This window comes from Ammospiza nelsoni, chromosome 29 (genome assembly GCF_027579445.1).
Source record: "Ammospiza nelsoni isolate bAmmNel1 chromosome 29, bAmmNel1.pri, whole genome shotgun sequence".
NCBI lineage: Eukaryota > Metazoa > Chordata > Aves > Passeriformes > Passerellidae > Ammospiza > Ammospiza nelsoni.
In genome coordinates, this window is record NC_080661.1 from 4,901,006 (window position 1) to 4,923,263 (window position 22,258).

Here is a 22,258-nt window from a genome sequence, read left to right on the forward strand (position 1 = left end):
AAACCCCCTCGGGACCCCCCAAAATGCCCCAAATCCCCCCCAAAAATCTCTCCCGGATCCCCCCAAGGTGCCCCCAGGACCCCCCAAAATCCCCTCAGGACCCCCCAAAATCCACCGGAACCTCCCCAAATCTCTTCGGACCCCCCCAAAATCCCCCCAGGACCCTCCCCCATCACCTGCAACACCCCCGGACCCCCCAAAATCCCCCCCAGGACCCCCCAAAATGCCCCAAATCCCCCCAGACGCCCCCGAATCCCCTCCAGACTCCCCCACAATCTCTACGGACCCCCCAAATCCCCCCCAAAATCCCCCAAATTCTCCCCAAATCCCCTCCGGACCCCCCCCAAATCCCCTTGGAGCCCCCAAATCCCCCCCAGGACCCCCAAAATCCTCCCCAAAATCCCCCCAGGATCCCCTAAATGCCCCCAAAACCCCCTCGGAGCCCCCCAAAAATCCCCTTCCCCCCCCCCCCCCAAAATGCCCCAAAGCCGCCCCCAAATGGCCCCAAAACCGCCCTCCCCCCCCGCGCCGGTTTTGGGGTGAATTCGGGGTTTTGGGGTACCTTGGTGGTGACGATGCACAAACAATCCATGGCGGCCGCTCATGGGCCGGGGGGGCCCGGGAGGGGGAGGAGGAGGAGGAGGAGGGGGGGTGAAGGGATGAAGGCTCCGAGAGGAGGAGGAGGAGGAGGAAAAGGGGGGGGGGGATGAGGAGGATGAGGAGGATGAGGAGGATGAAGGCTCCGAGAGGAGGAGGAAAAGGGGGGGGGGGGGATGAAGGCTCCCGGAGGAGGGGGAGGAAGAGGAGGATGGGAATGGAGGGGGATGAAGGCTCGGGAGGATGAGGGGGGGGAGAAGGGGGGGAGGAAGAGGATGGAGAGGGTGAAGGGGGATGAAGGCTCAGGGGGAAGGAGCGGGAGGAGGAGGAGGAGGAGGAGGATGGCAAAGGAGGGGGGGATGAAGGCCCCGGAGGAGGAGGAGGATGGAGAGGATGAAGGGATGAAGGCTCGGGAAGAGGAGGAGGAGGATGGGAATGGGGGGGGGGGGGGGATGAAGGACCAGGATGGAGGGGGAGGATGAGGATGGAGGAGGATGCGGCGGGGGATGAAGGCCTGGGAGGATGAGGAGGGAGAGGATGAAGGGATTTGAAAGGCTCGGGGGGGGGGGGAGGAGGAGGATGAGGATGGAGGGGATGAAGGGATGAAGGCTCAGGAGAGGAGGGGGGAGGATGGAGAGGAGGAGGAGGAGGAGGGGGGGGGGATGAAGATCGGGGGGGAGGAGGAGGAGGAGGAGGAGGAGGAGGAGGAGGAAGAGGAGGAGGAGAAGATGCGGCAGCGGGAAGGGAGGAAGAGCGGGAGGAGGAGGAGGAGGAGGAGCGGGAGGAGGAGGAAGGCCCGGGGGGAGGGACCGGCAGGAGGAGGAGGAGGATGGAGAGGAGGAAGATGAAGAAAGCGAGGGGATGAAGGAGGAGGAGGAGGAGGAGGAAGATGAAGGAGCCCCCAGGAGGGAGGAAGAGGAGGAGCAGCGCGAGGAGGAGGATGCGGGAAAGGGAGGAAGGCTCGGGAAAAGGAGGAGGAGGAGGAGGAGGATGAAGGAAATAGCGCGATGAAGGCTCGGGAGGAGGAGGAGGAGGATGAAGATGAAGATGAAGATGAAGCAGCGGGATGCGGAGCCGGGAGGGGATGAAGGCTCGGGAGGATGAGGATGAGGGATGAGGAAGGAGCCGCGGGGAGGAGGAGGAGGAAGATGAGGATGAAGGCGCGGGAGGATGAGGATGGAGCCGGGCTGGGGGGGATGAAGGCTCCTGAAGGGGGGGGGGGGGGGGGCGGAAATTTGGGAATTTTGGGGAGAAAATTCCGGATTTTGGGAGGGGGGGGGCGGGAATTGGGATTTTTGTTGGGGGGCGGGGAACGGAGATTTGGGGAAATTCGGGAAATTTGGGAATTTCGGGGGAATTTTTGGGGGGAAATTTGGGGGGAATTTGGGAATTTTGGGGGAATTTTGGGAATTTTGGGATTTTGGGGGGGAAGCGGCAGCGGCGCGGGGGGAGGGGCCGGAGGGGGGAGGGGCTCAAAGGGGGGAGGGGCTTGGGGGGGGTTGGGGATTTTTGGGGGGAATTTGGGGGAATTTTCGGGGTTTTGTGGGGATTTGGGGGGGGGGGGGATTTTTGGGTGGATTTCGCCGGAATTCGATTTTTTTTCGGTGGGATTTTTTTGCGTTTTCGGGATTCGGGGCTGGGTCGGGGGGGAATTTTTGGGGTGAATTTGGGGGGTTTCGGGTTACCCTGGGCCGGGGGGAGGGGGCCGCTCACGGAGGTCTCGTAGCTCTCCTGGATGTCTGGGGGGGAGGGGGAAAAATGGGTGAGACCCCCCCAAATCCCCCCAAATTCCCCTCCTGGACCACTCCAATCCCTACCAAAACCCCAAAAATCCCCCAAAGTCTCCCCCCCGAGCCCCCAAAATCCCACCCAAACTCCCCAAAAATCCCCCAAAAAACCAAATTTTCCCCCCAAACCCTCCTGTACCCAGCAGGGCCTGGAGCAGGGGGCTCTGCAGGACCCCCCCGACCCGCCCAGGACCCCCAAAACCTTCCCAAAATCCCCCTCAAACTTCCCAAAATCCCCATTTTTTCCACAAAATTTACATTTTTTTCCCCCAAATTTGCCCAAAATCCCCGTTTTTCAGCCCAAAATGCCCCCAATTCCCCCCATACCGAGCAGGCCTGGAACAGGGGGCTCTGCAGGACCCCCAGCAGCCGCTGGGCCCGGAGCCGGGGGGGGCGCCCCCAGAGCCTCGTCCAGGAGCCGCCGAGCGCCCGAGCCTGCACCCCCAAAATGGAACCCCGAAAATTTGGGTTGGGGACCCCTGAAAATGGGGATGGGACCCTAAAATCGGGTTAGGGACCCCAAAAAAACGGTTAGGGACCCCCGGAAATGGGGATGGGACCCCCGAAAATGGGCTAGGGATGCCCGAAATTGGGCTAGAGACCCCAAAAAATGGGTCAAGGAGCCCAAAAATGGGGATGGGAGCCCTGAAATTGGGCTAGGGACCCCCAAAATTGGCGTAAGGAGCCCAAAAATGGGTCAGGGACCCCCGAAAATGGGGCTGGCACCCCAAGTTCCTCCCAAAGCCCCCCCAGATTTCATCGGGAACACCCCCAAATTTCCCGAGGGACCCTCAGAACCCCCCACCCTCAATTTTTACCGCCCCAAACCCCCCGGGACCCCCCTAAAACCCCCCCAGAACTCCCAAAACAGGTCCGGACCCCCTCAAAACCCCCCCAAATCTCCCCCAAATTTCACCGGGACCCCCCAAACCGAATTGGGGACCCCCGAATTGGGTCAGGGACCCCCGAAATGAGTCGGGGACCCCCAAAAAAACATCCCCAAAAATCCCCCGGGCCATCCCAAGGGGCTCCCGACCTCCCAAATCCCCCCAAAATGCCCCAAATTTCAACGGGACCCCCCGAAATTTCCAGAGGGGACCCCCCAGGAAGCCCCCAGCCCCAATTTCCGCCCCCCAAAACCCCCCCGGGACCCCCCCAGGCCTCACCCCTGGGCGGCAGCGCCATGGCCGGGGTTAATCCCGGATTTTCGGGGGGGATTTTGGGGGATTTGGGGGATTTTGGGGGATTTGAGGGGGGGCCACCCCCTCGTGACCCCCCCCAGGCTCGGGGGATTCTGGGATTTGGAGTTTTCCAAAAAAACCCGGGAAAAACGGGTGCAGGAAATGGATTTTTATTGATTTTATTAATTAGGGCGATTTATAAGGCACAAATTGAAGGGAAATTGGGATTTTGGGAAATTCTTTCCTAAATTTAGGGAATAAGGCACGGGGGGGAAAAAAGGGGAAAATCCCCCCAAAATCAGGGAGGTGACCCCGAATTTGAGAGCCCCAAAATGAGGGAGAAATGCCCTAAAAACGGAGGGAAAAATCCCAGAAAATGGAAGGAAAATCCCCCAAAAATGGAGGGGGAAATTCCCCAAAATAAAGGAAAAATTCTCCTCAGAATTTAAGGAGAACCCCCCCCCCCCACAAAATTCGAGAGAATCCCTCAAATTTCAGAGTCCCAAAATTCAGGAAATCCCCCTAAAAAAAGAGACCCCAAAAATTGAGGGGAAATGCCTCAAACTGAGGGGAAATCCCCCAAAAATCGGAGATAACACCCTCAAATTTGGGAGAATCCCCCCAAAAATTCAGGAGATTCACCCCAAAACGTGGGAAATTCACCCCAGAATTCGGGACACCCCAAAATTAAGGCAGAAACCCCCAAGTTTTGGGGGGAAAACACCCAAAAAGGATTTGGGAGGTTCTGGGGGGGATTTTGGGGTTCCCGGGGGGATTTTGGAGAATTTTTGGGGGAATTTGGGATTTTTTTGAGGTTTCAAAAGCCCAGTGGGGTTTGGGGGTTTCTGAGCGGAATTTTGGGGCATTTTTCAGGTGGTCTTGGGGGTGTTTTTGGGGTATTTTTGGGGTGGTTTTTGGGTGTTTTTGGGGTATTTTCAACTCTCTCAGAAGCCCAGGGGGGTTGGGGTATTTCTGGGGGTTTTGGGGGTATTTTTGGGGTGTTTTCAGGTATTTTTGCTCTCTCAGAAGCCCAGGAGGTTTTTGGGGTTTATCTGGGTGGTTTTGGGGTGTTTTTTGGGGTATTTTTTGGGTCATTTTCAGGCGTTTCCAGCTCTGTCAGAAGCCCAGGGGGGTGGGCACCACGACGCCCCCGCTCTCCACCACGGCCCCCCGCCAGGTCCCGAAGGTTCCGGAAGCTCCGGGACGGGAGCGGCCGCAGCGAGGCCAGGACGCGCTCGTGGGCCTGGGGACGGACCCAAAGCAGCCCCAAATCAGCCCCAAAAACCGGCCCAAAATTACCCCAAAACAGCCCCAACCAGCCCAGAACAAACCCCAAAACAAATCCCAAACCAACCCAGAATCGACCCAAAAGCAGCCCCAAATCAGCCTGAAACCAACCCCAAATCACCCTGAAATCAGCCCCAAACCAGCCCAGAACAAACCCCAAAACCAGCCACAAATTATCCCAAAATTATCCCAAATCAGCCCCAAACCATCCCCAAATCAGCCCAAAATTATCTTAAAGTCATCCCTAAAATCACAGCAAAATCAACCCCAAACTATCCCAAAATTATCCCAAAACCAGCCCCAAAATTATCCCCAAATCAGCCCCAAATCACCCTAAAATTATCGCTAAAATCAGCCCCAAACCAGCTCCAAATTATCCCAAAATCAGCCCCAAACCAGCCCAAAATTATCCCCAAATCAGCCCTAAAATCATCCCCAAACCCACCCCAAATCAGCCCGAAATGAGCCCAAAGTTATCCCAGATTGATCCCAAATGATCCCCAAAATCAGCACGAAATCATCCCCAAATCAACGCAAAAGAAAACCCCGAAAATCCCCCCAAAAAATCAACCCCAAAATCCTCCACAAAAATCCCAAAACCCTCCAAAATCCCCCCAGGACCCCCTGAAAATCCCCAAATTTCCCCTGAATCCAAATTTCCCCCACAAAAATCCCCAGGAAAACCCCAAAGTCCCCCCCAGGACCCCCCAGAATTTTCCCAAATTTCCGTGAATTTTCCCAAATTTCTGTGAATTTTCCCCATTTTTACCTCCTGGCACCAGGTGAGGGTGAGCAGCCGCTCGTGCTGGGCCGTGGGGAGCCCCAGACTCAGCGACCTCGAGGCCCTGGGGGAGGGGAAAAGGGGGGGAGGGGAGACCCCAAAATGTGGGGAGGGGTCCCCAAAACCCCCCCGGGACAATCAGAGAAAATCCGGCAAAATTCGGCTGAAATTCAGCGAAATTCGGCTCAAAATCGGCAGAAAAATAGCATAAAATTTGCATAAAATTCAACACAACGTTCACACAAAAATCAACGCAAAATTCACCCAAAATTCACCCCAAAATCAACATAAAATTCACACAAAATTCACCATAAAATTCACACAAAATTGACATAAAATACACCATAAAATTCACCCAAAAATCAACATATAATTCCCACAAAACCCCTTAAACTTAGCTCAAAATTCATCCCAAAATGCCCCCAAATCCCCCCAAAATTTACCCAAAAATCCACCCCAAATGCCCTCCAAAATCCACTCCCAAATCTCTTAAAAATCCACCCAGAATTCCCAAATATTTCCAAAAATGCCCCAAAATTCCTCAAACCCACCCAAAATTCCAAGAACTCCCCCAAAGCCCCCTCAAAAAGCCCCAAAATCCCCTTAAAATGCCCCAAATCCCAGGAATTCCCCCCAGAATTCCCAAATTTCCCCAAATCCTCAAACCCCCCTCAGAATTCCCAAATATTCCCCAAAAATGAGACAAAAATGCCCCAAAATTCGCAAAAAAAATTGGCCAAAAATCCCCAAAAAAGGCCAAAAAATGCCCCAAAATTGCCAAAAATTCCCCCCAAAAGTCCCCAAATCCCAGAATCCCCCCAGAATTCCCAATTTTCCCAAATTCCTGGGATTTTTCCCCGTTTTTACCGGGCCAGCACCACGGCCATGCCCGTAGATGTCGATGGCGGCGTCGGCCACGCGCTTCAGGGCGAACTGCTCGTCTGGTTTGGGGGGAGATCGGGGGTCAGGACCCCAAAATTCCTCCCTGGGACCCCCAAAATCGAATTCAGCGACCCAAAAACCCCAAGGAGCCCGAAAACCCCACAAAATTTGGGGGGGAAATGGCCAAAAATGGGAAATTTTGAGGGAAAATTCAACCGAAATCCTGAAATTTTACCCAAAAAAGGCCAAAGTTTGCTCAAAATCCACCCAGATTAACACAGGCCCTTCAAAATTCAACGTGGTGCCTCCAAATAATTCTGCAAGCCCCAAAATCTGCACAAAATTTGGGGTAAGAATGCCCAAAAATTTGAAGAATTTGGGTAAAATTCAGCCTCAGGAGGCCAAAAATTCCCAAAAGTTCCATCCAAATGCCCCAAAATCTGCCCCAAAGCCCCCAAAAATCCACCCAGGACCCCAAACATTGAACTTGAAACTCCAATCAACGCCCAGGATCCCCAAATCCCCTCAATGTGGGGCAAAACTCTCAAATTTTGGCCAAAAATGGAAAATAGGGTAAAATTCATCCCCAAATTCTCAAAATGCCCCAAAATCCCCCCACATTCTGGATTTTGGGGAGCTCTAAAATCATCGCCTCCCTCCCAAATCCCAAATTTGGGCACCCCCAAATAATTTGGGGAGCCCCAAAATTGAGTTAAAACTCCTCAAAGATAGAAAAAAAAGCCCAAATATCCAATTTAAATCATAGAAAATGCTCCCAAATTTGGGGGCCTTTGGGGTCCTCTGGCCCTTCCCACCTCGGCGGTTTTTGGGAATTGTCCCAAACTTGGGGAATTTCCCCAAACTTGTGGAATTTGCCCCAAATCTCACCCACGATTCTCTTGCCGTGTTTGAGCAGCAGCGCCTCGGCCGTCTCAGCAAAGAGCTCCAGGCACTGCATGGTCTGCGGAGGCACGGGCGGCCCCAAATCGCACAGGTTTTACCCCAAAATTCACCCAAAATTCACCCAAAATCAGCCCAAATCCCACAGGGTTAACCCAAAATTCACCCTGACAGGTTTAACCCAAAATTCAGCCCAAAATCAGCCCCAAATCAGCCCAAAATTCTGACAGGGTTCACCCAAAATTCACCCAAAATCAGCCCAAATCCCACAGGGTTAACCCAAAATCCGGACAGATTTTACCCAAAATCAGCCCCAAAGCAGCCCAAATCCCACAGGGTCAACCCAAAATCCACCCAAAATTCACCCAAAATCAGCCCAAATCCCACAGGGGTTAACCCAAAATTCACCCTGACAGGTTTAACCCAAAATTCACCCAAAATTCACCCAAAATCAGCCCAAATCCCACAGGGTTAACCCAAAATTCACCCAGACAGGTTTAATCCAAAATTCACCCAAAATCAGCCCAAATCCAACAGGTTTAACCCAAAATTCACCCAAAATTCTGACAGATTTTACCCAAAATTCAGCACAAAGTCACCAAAATTCAGCCCAAAATCAGACAGATTTAACCCAAAATTCAGCACAAAATTCTGACAGATTTTACCCAAAATTCAGCCCAAAATCAGACAGATTTAACCCAAAATTCAGCACAAAGTCACCCAAATTCAACCCAAAATTCAGCAAAACATCAGTACAAAGTCACCCAAATTTAACCAAAAAATTCAGCACAAAGTCCCCCAGAATTCACCCCAAAATTCAGCTAGATTTCACCCAAAATTCAACCCAGATTTCACCCAAAATTCAACCCAGATTTCACCCAAAATTAAACCAAATTTAACCCAAAACTCAACTAAAATCCCACCCCAAAGTCACCCAAAATTCATCTAAAATTCAGCCAAAACCGCCCCAAATTCACCCAAATTAAACCTAAAGTTTGGGGGGTGAATTTTGGGGTTTTTTTGGTGTGGATTTGGGGTGAATTTCGGGGTTTTTGGGTCAGGAATCCAATTTTGGGTTATTTCGGGGTGAATTTTGACTTTTTGGGGTCAGCACTCACCTGAGTCCTTTGAGCTCAGTGCGCAGGGAGGATTTTGGGGGTGAATTTTGGGATTTTTGGGGTGGATTTTGGGGGTTTGGGTCAGCTCTCACCTGCTGGGCTCCGTCCTTGAGCTCAGGGTGCAGGGAAGAATTTTTGGGGTGAATTTTGGGGTTTTTGGGGTGAAATTTTGGGGTTTTTGGGGTGGATTTTGGCGTTTTTGGGGTTCCCAATTTTGGGGTTTTTTAGGGTGATATTTTGGGTGGATTTTGGGGTGAATTTTGGGGTTTTTGGGGTGGATTTTGGGGTTTGGGTCAGCTCTCACCTGCTGGGCTCCGTCCTTGAGCTCAGGGTGCAGGGAAGAATTTTTGGGGTGAATTTTGGGGTTTTTGGGGGGGGTTTTGGGTCAGCCCTCACCTGCTGGGCTCCGTCCTTGAGCTCGGGGTGCACCAGGTGCTGCAGGGAGAGCCCCGAGCCCAGCCCGGCTTTCCTGGGGGAAAAACACCAAAAATGGGATTGGGGGGAAAATAACCCAAAATGGGAATTTGGGGGAAAAACACCAGAAATGGGATTGGGGGGAAAATAACCAAAATGGGAATTTGGGGGGGAAAAAAGGACCCAAAATTGGGATTTTGGGGGATTCAGGTGGGATTTGAGACGACCCAGGTGGATTTTAGGGAATTTTTCAGTGGTTTTGGGGGTGATTTTGAAGATAATTTTGGGGATAATTAGGGGTGAATTTCAGGATAATTTTGGGGTGTTTTGGGGGTGATTCTGGGGTGTTTTTAGGGATAACTTCAGGATAATTCTGGGAATAATTTCAGGATAATTTTGAGGTGTTTTTGGGGTTTTTTTGGGGTGGTTTTAGGGGTAATTTCAGGATAATTTTGGGGATAATTGCAGGAAAGTTTTAGGGATAATTTTGGGGTGATTTTGGGGATAATTTCAGGCTCTTTTTGGGATAATTTTGGGTGGGTTTTGGGGATAATTCTGGGCTGGTTTTGGGGTGCTTTTGGGGAAAATTTCAGGGGTTTTTTTAGGGATAATTTCAGGATAATTTGGGGTGGTTTTGGGAGTAATTTTGGGGTGTTTTTGGGGTTAATTTAAGGGTGTTTTTTGGGATAATTTCGGCTGTTTTGGGGGTGGTTTTGGGGATAATTCTGAGGTGATTCAGGGTGTTTTCAGGATAATTTTGGGGATAATTTCAGGGTGATTTTGGGGATAATATCAGGATAATTTGGGGTGTATTTTCGGGATAATTCTGGGTGTTTTTTGGGGTGTTTTTGGGGATAATTCTGGGCTGTTTTTGGGGATAATTTCAGGATAATTTGGGGTGCTTTTGGGGGTAATTTTGGGGTGTTTTTGGGGATAATTTAAGGGTGTTTTCAGGGGTAATTTTGGGGTGTTTTTGGGGATAATTTGGGGGATAATTTCAGGATAATTTGGGGTGGTTTTGGGGATAATTTCAGGATAATTGACAGTGCTTTTGGGGATAAATTTGGGAATAATTTCAGGATAATTTGGGGTGGGTTTGGGGACAATTTCCGGGTGTTTTTAGGGATGATTTCAGGATAACCTGGGGTGCTTTTGGGGATGTTTCAGGGTGTTTTGGCGCCCTCACCTGCGCAGCCGCCGCGTCACCTCCCCCGTGAGCACCCCGACGTTGCCCAGGGGGTCCCTGAGCGCCGCCTGCACCCCCCGGAGCTGCACCCCCAGCGTCTGAAGGGTTAAAAACGGGGCTCAGGGGAGCCCCAAAAACCCAGAGAGACCCCAGAGACCGGGGGGGTCCCACTGCCTAAACCTGGGGGGGGCTGAGTGGAAAAACTGCAATTTCGGAGGAGTTCAAGTGAAATATTTTGATTTTTTATTGTTTTTTTTTTTTTTCCATTAGGAAATTTCAGGGTTTTTTATTTTTTTTTAATGGAAAATTTCGTATTTCTGGGGTTTTTTAAATGGAGAATTTTAGGTTTTTAGGTTTTTTTTTAAATAAAAAATTTCAGATTTTTGGGGGTTTTTTAAATGGAAAGTTTCAGATTTTTTGGGGATTTTTTAAAATGGAAAATTTCAGATTTTTTGTTTTTTTTTTTTTTTAATTGAAAATTCCAAATTTCAGGGGGTTCATCCCAGTTCCTCCCAATCCCCTCCCAGTTGCCCCAAGTCCTGTCCCAGTTTGTCCCAGTCCATTCCCAGTATAAGCCAGGACAGACCAATCCCTCCCAGTCCAAACCAGTATAACTCAGTCCAAACCAGTCCAAACCAGTCCAAACCAGTATAACCCAGTCCAAACCAGTCCAAACCAGTATAACCCAGTCCAAACCAGTCCAAACCAGTATAACCCAGTCCAATCCAGTCCAAACCAGTCCAAACCAGTATAACCCAGTCCAAACCAGTCCAAACCAGTACCTGGAAGCCCTGCAGGGCCAGAAAGAGCCCCAGGATGTCCTGAAACCCCTCCCAGTACAGACCAGTCCATTCCCAGTATAAACCAGTCCAATCCAGTCCAAACCAGTCCACACCAGTATAACCCAGTCCAAAGCAGTCCAACCCAGTACCTGGAAGCCCTGCAGGGCCACAAAGAGCCTCAGGATGTCGTTGGTTCCCTCGAAAATGCGGAAAATCCTCAAATCCCGCAGGACCCGCTCCACACCCGGCTCCTGCACAGGACAACAAAACCACCCCAAAACAGCCCAAGATAATCCAAAATAGCCCAAAATAATTCCAAAAAAATGCAAAACAATAAATTAAAATTTTTAAAAATTCCCGAAAACCCCACAGAGATCCCGCAGAAACCCAAAAAAACACCAAAAAAAAATCCCAAAAAACCCCACAAAAATCCCCAAATAATACCAAAAAATCCCCCCCCACAAAAAAAAAAAAAAAACAACCCACAAAAAACCAAACAAAAGAATCCCCCAAAACACCTGGGGAATCCCAAGAAAATCCCAGAAAATCCAAAAAAAATCCCCCCAAAAAATCTGGGAAAATCTCCAAAAAAATCTCAAAAATAATTCATGGAAAACCAGAAAAATCCCAGGGAAACACAAAAGCAATTAGGGAAAACCAAAAAATGCCAGGAAATCCTAAGAAAGATTGAGGGAAAACAAAACAAGAAAAAAATCAAAACAATCCAGGGAAATCCAGAAAAAATTCAGGAGAAACCAATTCAACTCCTGGGAAAGTCCCCCCCCCAAAAAGGGGGAAAATCCCAAAATCTTGGGAATTTTTCCCCAAATTCCAACAATTCCCAATCCCTGAATTCCAGCGCTCCCCAAAAAGCCCCAAAATTGGGGGATTTTCCCCCAAACCTCACCTGCATGAATCCCATCCCCCCCATGACCTGGATGCACTCGTCAGCCACGGCCCAGGCGGCCTCCTGGAAATTGGGGAAAATCCCCAAAATTTGGGAAAATGGAAAAAATTTGGGTTAAAAATCATCCTGGAAAAGGCCAAAACTGCCCCCAAATCCACTCAGAATTCCCAGGAAAAAAAATCCCCAAATTCTCCTCTGGAAATTCATTTTATTCCCCAAAACATATTTGGGGTTTCACCTAAAATCTCCTCCCAAAATCCCTCAGAATTCCCAAAAAAATCCTGAAATTCCCCCAAAATTTCCTCCCAAACTCCCTAAAATCTCCCCAAAATCCCCAAAAATTGGGGAAAATTCCAAAATTCCTCCCCGATCTCCCCCAAAATTTGGGAATCCCATCCCAAAATCCCCCCCAGGATTCCCCCTGAATTTGGGAATTCCCAAAATTCCTCCCAAAATTGCCCCCAAAATCCATAAAAATCCTTCTTAAACTCCCCCAAAATTTAAAAAAAAAAAAAAAAAAAATCTCCTCAAATTGGAGAAAATCCCAAAATTTTTCCCAAATCCATAAGAAGTCCCTCCCAAATTTCATTAATCTCTTTCCAGAATTTGCCAATTCCGGGAATTCTTCCCAATATTCATCAAAATCCATAAAAACCCCTCCCAAACTTACCCAAATCCCCCCCAAAAAATCCCAAATTTTCTCCCAAATCCACCAAAATCCCTCCCAAGCTGCCCCAAATCCCAGAAATCCCCAAAACTGGGGAAAATTCCCCAATTTGCTCACGGATCCGAAGATTTTGCTGATGGCCGCTTCGATCTGGAAGTCGGGGTCGCCCCTGTCCATGTTGGCGCTGATCATGAAGGCCATGGACTGGATTTGGGGGGAAAAACGGGAATTTTGGGGAAAACACGGGAATTTGGGACATTCCCAAAAAAATCTGGGAAATTCCTGAAAAAATCCCGGGGCTTTTCCATCAAACATTCACAAAGTTTTGATCGAAATTGACCCAAATCCCCCCCAAAAACCTCCCCAAAATTCCAGACAATCATCCCAAATTCCCCCCAAAATTTCCCCCAATTCCTCCAAAAACCTTCTCAAATTCCCCAAAAGTTCCCCAAATCTTCCAAAAAAGTCCAAATTTTTAGAAATTTTGCCCCATTCCCCCCAAAAACCTCCCCAAATTGCCCCTTAAATGCCCCCCGGACCCCCCAGATTTTTCAGGATCCTTTGCAAAATTCCCCAAAATTCCCAAAAATTCCCCCAAAATCCCCCAAAAAATCCCCAAAATCCCCATTCCCACCTCGGTGACGTAGTGCAGCAGCGCCATCCTGCCCAGCTTCTCCTGGATGGCCCCAAATTCGTGGATTTTGGCCCCAAACTGGCTCCGGTTGGCGGCGTGGGAAACCTGGGGGAAAAAATTCCCAAAATTTGGGAAAATCCCAAAAATTTGGCAGAGAGGGGAAAGGGAGGGGTGGGGGAGTTTTGTGGGAATTTTTTAGGGCAAATTTGGGCATTTTTGGGGGGAATTTTAGGAAATTTTGAGGGGGAATTTGGGGGTGGTTTAGGGGATTTTTCGGGTTTTTCTTTTGCCGATTTTCTCTGGGTTTTTTGCCATTTTCTCCAGATTTTTTTTGAATTCCAGGATCCCAGAATTCCCCAAATTCCTAAAAAAGTGGGAATCTCACTGTGGCCTCAAGGTGTCTTGGGTTTTTTCCAATTTCCTCTTTTTTTTTCCTGATTTTCTCAGAGACTTTTGAGGTTCCCAGATTTCCCCAAGATTTCCCAAAATTCCTGAAAATTTGGGAATCTCAAATCCCAGTGGGATCTGGGGTTATTTCAGCCCAGATTCTCCAGGGAAATTGTTGGCTTTTTTGGTTTTTTTTTGCCAATTCCCTCATATTTTTTCCGATTTTCTCAGGGTATTTTTTTGATTTTGGTGACCCCCAGAATTCCCGGATTTCCCCGAAATTCCCAAATCTCACCGCAGCCTCCAGGAGCCCCCTCATGGTGCCGGCGGCCATGCCGGGAATTTGGGGGTTTTTGGTAATTTCCCCTTTTTTCGGCAGATTTCTTCATTGCCGGCCGGTTTTCTCGGGGTTTTTTGCCATTCACTCAGGATTTATCCCAAACTTTGTGATCCCACAATTCCAAAATCCCCAAGATTTAGGAAATTCAAATTTTAGCAGGACCTGGGGTTATTTTAGCTGAGATTCCCCAGGGAAATTGGGCTTTTCCTGCCGATTCCTTCGTTTTCGGCCGATTTCCTCGGGGTTTTTTTTGATTTCGGTGACCCCCAGAATTCCCGAATTTTCCCCAAAATTCCCAATCTCACCGCGGCCTGGAGCAGCCCCCGGATGGTGCCGGCCATGGCGGCGGCCATGCCGGGAATTTGGGGGTTTTTTGGTAATTTCCCCTTTTTTTGGCAGATTCCTTCATTTCCAGCCAATTTCCTCGGGGTTTTTTTTTGATTTTGGCGACCCCCAGAATTCCTGAATTTCCCCCAAAATTCCCAATCTCACCGCGGCCTGGAGCAGCCCCCGGATGGTGCCGGCCATGGCGGCGGCCATGCCGAAGCGCCCGTTGTTCAGGATGGTCATGGCCACCTTGAAGCCGCCGCCGAGCGAGCCCAGCACGTTCTGCGCCGGCACCCGCACCGCGTTGAAGTGCAGCGACGTCGTGTTGGACGCGCGGATGCCCAGCTTCTTCTCGGGGGGACCGCTGGGGAAATGGGGGAAAAGAGAAAATCAAAAATTGGGGGGAAAAACGGTGAAAAAACGGGGAAAAACGGTGGAAAAACGGTGGAAAAATGGGGAAAAATGTGGGAAAATGAGGAAAACAAGGCGGTGTTGGACGCTCGGATGCCCAGCTTCTTCTCGGGGGGACCGCTGGGGAAAAGAGGGAAAAAACCCAGAAAAAGGGAAAATTAAAAATTAGGGAGAAAAAGAAAAAAAAAAAAAAAAAAAAAAGGGGGGGAAAAACCCCCAAAGTTTCTCCCTGAAATCCCCCCAAAATCCCCTTAAATTCACAAAAAATATCCTTAAATGATGCCAAATCCTCTTAAAATTCCCTATAACCCCAAATTTCCCCACAAAACCCCTTTAAATTCCCCAAAAATCTCCTTTAACTACCCAAACCCCCAAAAATTCCCAAATACCCCCAAAATTCTCCAAAAATCTTAAATTTCTCCCTGAAATCACCCCCCAAACCCCCTTAAATCCCCAAAAATTCCCCTAAACCCCCTAAACCTTCCTGAGAAATCCCAAAATTCCTGGAATTCCACCCCAAAATCCACATTAAATCTCAAAAATATCCCATTAAATCCCAAAAAAACCAAAAAATTCCCCAAATCCCTGGAATTCCCTCTCAAAATCTCCCTTAAATCGCCCAAAAAATCCCATCAAATAAAAAAAAAAAAAAAAAATCCCCCTAAACTCCCACAAACCCTCCCCAGAAATCCCCCAAAATCCCCTAAAAATGCCCAAAATCCACCAAAAATCTCCTAAAAATCCGAAGTTTGCCCCCCAAACCCCCATAAAATCCCCAAAAAGTCCCATTAAATCCCCCAAAAATGCCCCCAAACCTTCCCCAAAAACCCCCAAAAATCCCAAAATCGCCCCAGGCTGGGGCTCTCCTCACTGGGTGACGCCCCCGAAGGCCCTCTCGACCAGGAACGCGGTGATTTTGTCCTTGGTCTCGCCCGTGCGCTCGTCCCTCACCGGGGTCTTGGCAAACACCGTGAACAGCTCGGCCAGGCCCCCGTTGCTGGGGAGAAAAAGCGGGAATTTGGGAAAAATGGGAAAAAAATGGGGATTTGGGGGCCTAAAATGGAAAAAAATGGGGATTTTGGGGGGAAAAATTGGGGAAAAATTGGGATTTTAGGGGCTAAAATGGAAAAAAATGTGGATTTTACGGAAAATTGGAGAAAAAAATGGGGATTTTGGGGGCAAAAATGGAAAAAAAGTGGGGATTTTGGGGATTAAAATGGGGAAAAATTGGGAAAAAAGTGGGGATTTTAGGGGTTAAAATGGAAAAAAAAGGGGATTTTAGGGGGAAAATTGAGGATTTTGGGGGGAAATTTGGGGAAAAATTGGGGATTTGGGGGTCTGGGCAAACACCGTGAACAGCTCGGCCAGGCCCCCGTTGCTGCAGGGAAATGGGAAATTGGGGAAAATGGGAAAAAAAAAAGAGACTCGGGGGGAAAATTGGGGATTTTCAGGGGAAAAAATTGGGATTTTGGGGGTAAAAACAAGGGGAAAATCTGAATTTTCAGGGGAAATTTGGTAAGTTTGGAAGGAAATTCAGGGGGGAATTCAGGGGAAATTGGGAATTTTTGGGGGAAAATTGGGGATTTTGGAAAAAAATTGGGGATTTTAGGGGAAAAAATTGGGGATTTTGGCGAAAAATTGGGGATTTTGGGGGAAAATCAGGAACTTTGGGGGAAAATTAGGAATTTTGGGGAAAAACTGGGGATTTTGGGGGGGGGGAAATGGGGATTTTTGGGGAAAATTTGAAGAATTTGGGGGCAGAAATGGGGATTTTGGCCCCAAACCCCCCCAGAATGTTGGGAATGTTGGGAATTTGGGGAATTTGGGGAATTGCTGACCTGATCCAGATCTTCTCCCCCTCCAGGGTCCAGAAGGTTCCGCAGGGGCTGGGCGTGGCCCGGGTGCGGATGGAGGCGGCGTCGGAGCCGCTGCCCGGCTCCGTCAGGCAGAACGCCGCCACCATCTCCCCTAAAAATGGGAATTTTGGGAAAACTGGGGGATTCGGGAACGGCCCGAGACAGCCTGGGGTTCCCTGGGGGAGGAAAATCCCCAAAAATCCCTGAAAATCCCGTTCAAAAAGGGCCAGAAATGGGGAAATTCCACCCCAAAAACGTGAAAATTCCACCCCAAAACTCCTCAAGTTACCCTGAGTTTTCTGAAAAACGGGAATTTGGGGAATTTTGGAAATTTGGGAATGGCCAGAGACAGCCTGGGATTCCCTGAGGATATTTCAGGTGAATTTCTCAGGACATTTCAGGTGAGTTTCTGGGAATATTTCAGGACATTCCAAGGGAATTTCAGGGAATATTTTTGGCGAATTTCTGGCAACATTTGGGTGAATTTCAGGGAATATTTCAGGTGAATTTCTGGCAATATTGGGGTGAATTTCTGGCAATATTTCAGGGGAATTTTGGGTGAATTTCAGGCCATATTTCAGGGGAATTTTGGGTGAATTTCAGGCCATATTTCAGGGGGATTTTGGGTGAATTTCAGGCCATATTTCAGGGGAATTTTGGGTGAATTTCAGGCCATATTTCAGGGGGATTTCGGGTGAATTTCTGGCAGTATTTCAGGGGACATCTGGGTGAATTTCAGGGACATTTGGGTGCATTCCCAGCCATCGTGGCAGCCTCACCTGTGGCCAGGCGGGGCAGGTATTTCTCCTTTTGGGGAGGGGTCCCATAGAGCAGCAGCCCCTTGAAGCCGATGGACTGGTGAGCCCCCAGCGTGATCCCCACGCCCAGGTCGTGCTGGCCCACGATCTGCACCAGCCGCGCGTACTGGGAACACTGGGAGTTACTGGGGGGGCTGGGGGGAGATCGGGGGGTCCCGGGGGGTCCCAGAGGGATTTGGGGGGGTCTGAGAACACTGGGAGTTACTGGGAGTTTCTGGGGGGGGCTGGGGGGGAGATCAGGGGGTCCCGGGGGGTCCCAGAGGGGGTTGAGGGGATTTGGGTGGGACTGGGAGGGACTGGGGGGCAGACTGGGGGGTCCCAGGGGATTTGGGAACACTGGCAGTTACTGGGAGGGACTGGGGGGGACTGGAAGGGACTAGGGTGGGAACTGGGGGGTCCCGGGGGGATTTGGGGGGGGTCTGGGGGAGTTTTGAGGGGATTTGGGGAGGTTTGGGGGGCTCTGGGAACACTGGGAGTTACTGGGAGGGACTGGGAAGCCCCTGGGGGGGAGATTGGGGGGGTCCCAGGGGGATTTGGGGGGGTCTGGGGGAGTTTTGAGGGGATTTGGGAAGGACTGGGGGCCACTGGGATGGAGGTTGGGGGTCCCAGGGGGATCTGAGGGCGATTTGGGGGAGTTTTGAGGGAATTTTGGGGAGATCTGGGGAGACTGGCAGAACTGGGAGGGACTGGGAGTTACTGGGAGGAAATCTTGGGGGTCCCAAGGGAATTTGGGGGGTCCTGGGGGAATTTAGGGAGGATTTGGGGTGGATTTGAGGAGATTTGGGGTGGATTAGGGAGAATTTGGGGGATTTTGGACAGAACTGGGAGCACTGGGACTCACTGGGAGGGGATTTTGGGGCTCCCCAATTTGGGGGGGGGTCTCACCTGGGTGTTGTTGAGCCCCAGCCCCCCAAATTCGGGGGGCACCTGGAGCCCAAAGGCCCCCAACTCCTTTAACCCTTTCATGGTCTCGTCCTCCACCTTCTCCAGGGCGTCGTTTTTGGCAGGGTTGTTCACCTCCTGCCCGGAAATTTGGGAATTTTGGGAGAATTCCTGGAATTCCAGAATGGGGGTGAAGGTGGGAATGGGGAAATTTTGGGGTTTGTACCTCAAAGAAGCGGCTGACGGGACCCACGAGCTCCTGCAGGGTTTGCTCTTGCTCCTCCGTCAGGACTGGGGGGAAAGAGAAAATTAGGGAAAAATTATCCCAAATCACCCCAAAGTTATCCTAAAATTGCCCTGAAATTACCCCAAAATTGTGCCAGAAATCTGCTGAAATTGTCCTGAAATTCTCCTAAAACCATCCCAAAACTGGGACCAAATTACATTGAAATTACATTGAAGTTATCCTCAAAATTATGCTAAAATTGTCTCAAATTGTCCCAAAAATTGACCCAAAAATCTCCCCAAAACCCCCTCAAAAATATCCCCAAAATTCCATGCAAACATCCCCCAAATTTATCCAAAACACCCCCAAGTTTATCCTAAATTGACCCAAGATCATCCCCCAAAATTTCCTCCAGAATTTTCCTAAAAATTGCTCCAAGACCCTCCCTAAATTTTCTCCAGAGCTCCCCAAAATCACCCCAAAACTCCCCAAAGTCTCCTCTCAATTTTCCCATATTTTACCCCAAATTTCCCCAAAATTCTCTCAAAAATGCCCCAAAACTCCCTCAAAATTTCCCCCAAATCTCCTCTAAATTTCCCCAGATTTTACCCCAAATTCTCTCAAAATTTACCTCAAAATTCCCCCAAAATTCCAATAAATCTTCTCTAAATTTCCCCTGATTTTACCCAAAATTCCCTCAAAAATTTCCCCAAAATTCCCTCAAAATTTGCCCAAAATTTTCCACAGAATTGGCCCCAAATTCCCTCAAAATTCCACCCAAAATTCCCCCAAATTCCCCAAATTTTGGGGTGCCCTGACCTGAGGGGTAGGGGAACACCTGCTCGGTGTTCAGGCGCCCCAAAAACATCCCCACAGCGAAGGACTTGGATTCCTGGGGGGAAAAAAAAGAATTTTAGGGGCACCCCAAAAACCCCAAATTCCACCAGGATCCCCCAAAAATCCTCCTGGACCCCCAAAATCCCCCCATAAAAATTCTTCTGGACCCCCCAAATCATCTCAGGATGCCAAAATCCCCTCAGGAGTCCCCAAATCCCACCCAGGACACACAAAGAAAAACATTTCATGTACCCCCAAATCTTCCCAAAAAATTATTCTGTACCCCAAAATGCCCCATAGCTCGACCTTCAAGACCCCCCAAAATCCCCTCCAAGCCCCCCAAAGTCCCCCCAGAACCCCCAAATTCCCCCCACAACCCCAACAAGACCCCCCAAAATCCCCCCAGCAGGCTCAAAATCGCCCCAGGACCTCCCCAAAATCCTCTGGATCTCCTCAAAATCCCCCCAAAATCCCTCAGGACCCCCCAGATTCCCCCCAAAATCCCCTCACTCACCTCGAGGCCGCCCTGGGATTTTTGGGGGGCTGCTGTGGCCGTGGCAGTTCCAGCTTTGGGGAGCACGGCCTGGGGAAGGGGGAGAACCCCAAAAAATCATCAGAGAACCCCAAAACCATCCCCAAATTCTATTCAGGACCCCAAAAACCCCTCCAGGACCCCCAAAATCCCCCCAAATTCTTTCCAGGTCCCCTTAAAACTTCTCCAAGAGCCTCAAATTCCAGCCCAGGACCCCCAAAACATCCCAGGAATCCCCCAAATTTCCCCCTGGACCCCAAAATCCCACTGAGCTCCCCCAAATTGCCCCCCAAAACCCTCCTAGGACCTCCCAAACCCATCCAGGATCCCCAAAATGCCCTCCAGAAACCCCAAAATTCCCTCAAAAACTCTCCAGGACCCCCCAGAATCCCTCAAATAACCCCAAAATCCCCCTCAGGACCCCCCAGATAACCCCAAAATCCCCCCAAGCCCCCCCCAAATGCCCGCCCTTGACCCTTCCCCCAGTTTCCACCGCCCGACCTTTGCCCCAGTTCTGACGTCACGCGCGCGAGGTGGGGGCGGGGCTCCGGGATTGTTTTGGGATCGGTTTTGGGGGATTTGGGGGGATTTGGGGCGGATTTGGGGGGATTTGGGGGATTTCGGGGTCTCTACCTGCGCCTCGTGCCTGCTCTGCAGCCGGGACCCCCCAAATCTGTGAATTGAGGGGTAAGGGGAGGTTAAAAAGGCGCCCCCAAAAAACCTCTGGGACCCCCCCCAAAAAATTCCCATTCACCTCCTCCCCAAATTCTGGGGGTTCCCCAGAATCCCCACAAAATTTGGGATTCTCCCCCAAAAGCTCCGGGATCCCCCAAATTCCTCAGTCCTGGACCCCCCCCCCGAACCCCAAAATTCCTGGGATCCCCAAACTTCCAGAACATTCCAGGACCCCTCCCCAAAACCCCAATTCCGAGAGGCCCCAAATTCCCGAACTCCCCCCAAAATCTCGAACTCCCCAAAATCCCCGAACTCGCCCCCAAATTCCAGAATCCCCCAAATGCCAACCCAGGACCCCCGAAATCCCGAGATCCCCCCTCAAACCCCCAGAACCTTCCAGAACCCCCAAATCCCAGAACCCCCAAACACCAGAACCCCCAAATCCCCCAAACCCCAATCCCGCAACGCCCCAAAATCCCAAATTCTCCCCAAAAGTCCCAGCACCCCCCAAGACCCCAGGACCCCCCAACTTCCAGAACCTTCCACGACACCCCCAAAACCCCAAATTTTGGTGTTTTCCCCCCCAAACTCTCACCCGGGCGGGATCCGCCGCAGCAGCCGCAGCCCCGCTCCCAGCCCCAGCCCGGCCATGTCGCCGCTGTCGCCGCTGTCGCTCCTGTCGCGATAAACCCGGGGGTGTCCCCGGGGTGTCCCCAAGCCCCCCCCCCCTTCCCTCACACAAGGTCACGGCCGTGGGCGTGGCCTCGGCGCGCGGGGCACGCTGGGAAACGTAGTGAGCACGCCCATTCCTATATGCAAATCTATGTAAATCTATGCTAATTAAGCGCCGGTATAATAAGCCTCGTCTTGTTGCCATGGTGATGTTTGATGTGGGCGTGGCCTGAGGGCGGGGCTTAAAGGCTCGGACGCGCCACCAAAGGGGCTTAAATTGCGGTAAATTCTTATTTTTTTAGTGTTTCATTTTAGGGATCTCTTTTTCTAGATTAAGATTTCTAGGGACTAAAATTTAAAGGGAATTCTGGGGGTTTTCGCTGTTTTTAGGGTTTATTTTTACAAGAGACCACCCCCTCCCCAAACTAATGGATGACTTTTTAAGGAATTTGAATTTAAAGATAAGTCTGTTTACATCATTTCTAGGGTTTAATTTAAGGCGAAATCCTCTCAAATTAACAGGTGCTGTAAGAGATTTAAATTTTAAGAGAAACCTGGATTTTTTTGCTGTTTTCAGGGTTTCGTTTTAGGGGAAAAAACTAATGGGTGATTTTTAGCGACTTCAGTTTAAGTAAAACCCTGGGTTTATTTAAATGTCTCCACCTTTTTCCCCTCACATTTTCACCATCTTTCCCCTATCACATTTTCCATCATTTTTCTCCTCATGTTTGCCACTATTTCCCTCACATTTCCCAACTTTTCCTGCCCTTTCCCCCTCGCATTTCCAGCACCTTTCCCCTCATGTTTGCCACCCACATTTCCCACTTTTCCCCACATCTTACCTGTCATTTTCCCTCATGTTTCTGCCATCTCGTCCCATCACATGTCCACCCTTTTCCCCTCACATTTCCCACCTTTTATCCTTCACATCTCGATGCCTTTCCCCTCACATTTTCCACCCTTTTCCCCCTCACATTTCTCACCTTTTATCCTTCATGTCTTCACCCTTTCTCCCCTCACATTTCCCGCCCTTTTCTCCCCTCACGTTTCCCGCCCTTTCCTCCCCTCACATTTCCCGCCCTTTCCTCCCCTCAGGTTTCCCGCCCTTTTCCCCCCTCACGCCCTTTTCTCCCCTCACGTTTTCCTCCATTTTCCCCTCACATTTTGGGAGC

At 50.1% G+C, this 22,258-nt stretch overlaps 2 protein-coding genes across 2 annotated transcripts in view; one reads left to right on the forward strand and one right to left on the reverse strand.

Annotated features, from left to right (window-relative positions):
- The window catches only part of LOC132085232 (multifunctional procollagen lysine hydroxylase and glycosyltransferase LH3-like), a 15,669-nt gene extending 15,014 nt beyond the window's left edge, over positions 1–655 (forward strand). The window contains exon 8 of the mRNA XM_059490598.1: positions 626–655. Coding sequence (XP_059346581.1) covers positions 626–655 — 30 coding nt within the window. The remainder of the gene's footprint in view (positions 1–625) is intronic.
- A 3,064-nt stretch (positions 656–3,719) lies between these two features.
- ACADVL (acyl-CoA dehydrogenase very long chain) lies at positions 3,720–21,106 on the reverse strand. The gene is given in 22 exon segments (XM_059490612.1): positions 3,720–4,735; positions 4,737–4,808; positions 5,622–5,697; positions 6,501–6,523; positions 6,525–6,574; positions 7,404–7,476; positions 8,930–9,002; positions 10,134–10,231; positions 11,065–11,166; positions 11,823–11,885; positions 12,607–12,693; positions 13,124–13,228; positions 14,343–14,541; positions 15,460–15,585; positions 16,427–16,556; positions 17,224–17,368; positions 18,148–18,282; positions 18,371–18,435; positions 19,190–19,262; positions 19,722–19,790; positions 20,373–20,412; positions 21,010–21,106. Coding segments are annotated over 22 exon segments (1,914 nt in total). The 5' UTR covers positions 21,066–21,106; the 3' UTR covers positions 3,720–4,681.
- Between the last annotated feature and the right edge of the window lie 1,152 nt (positions 21,107–22,258).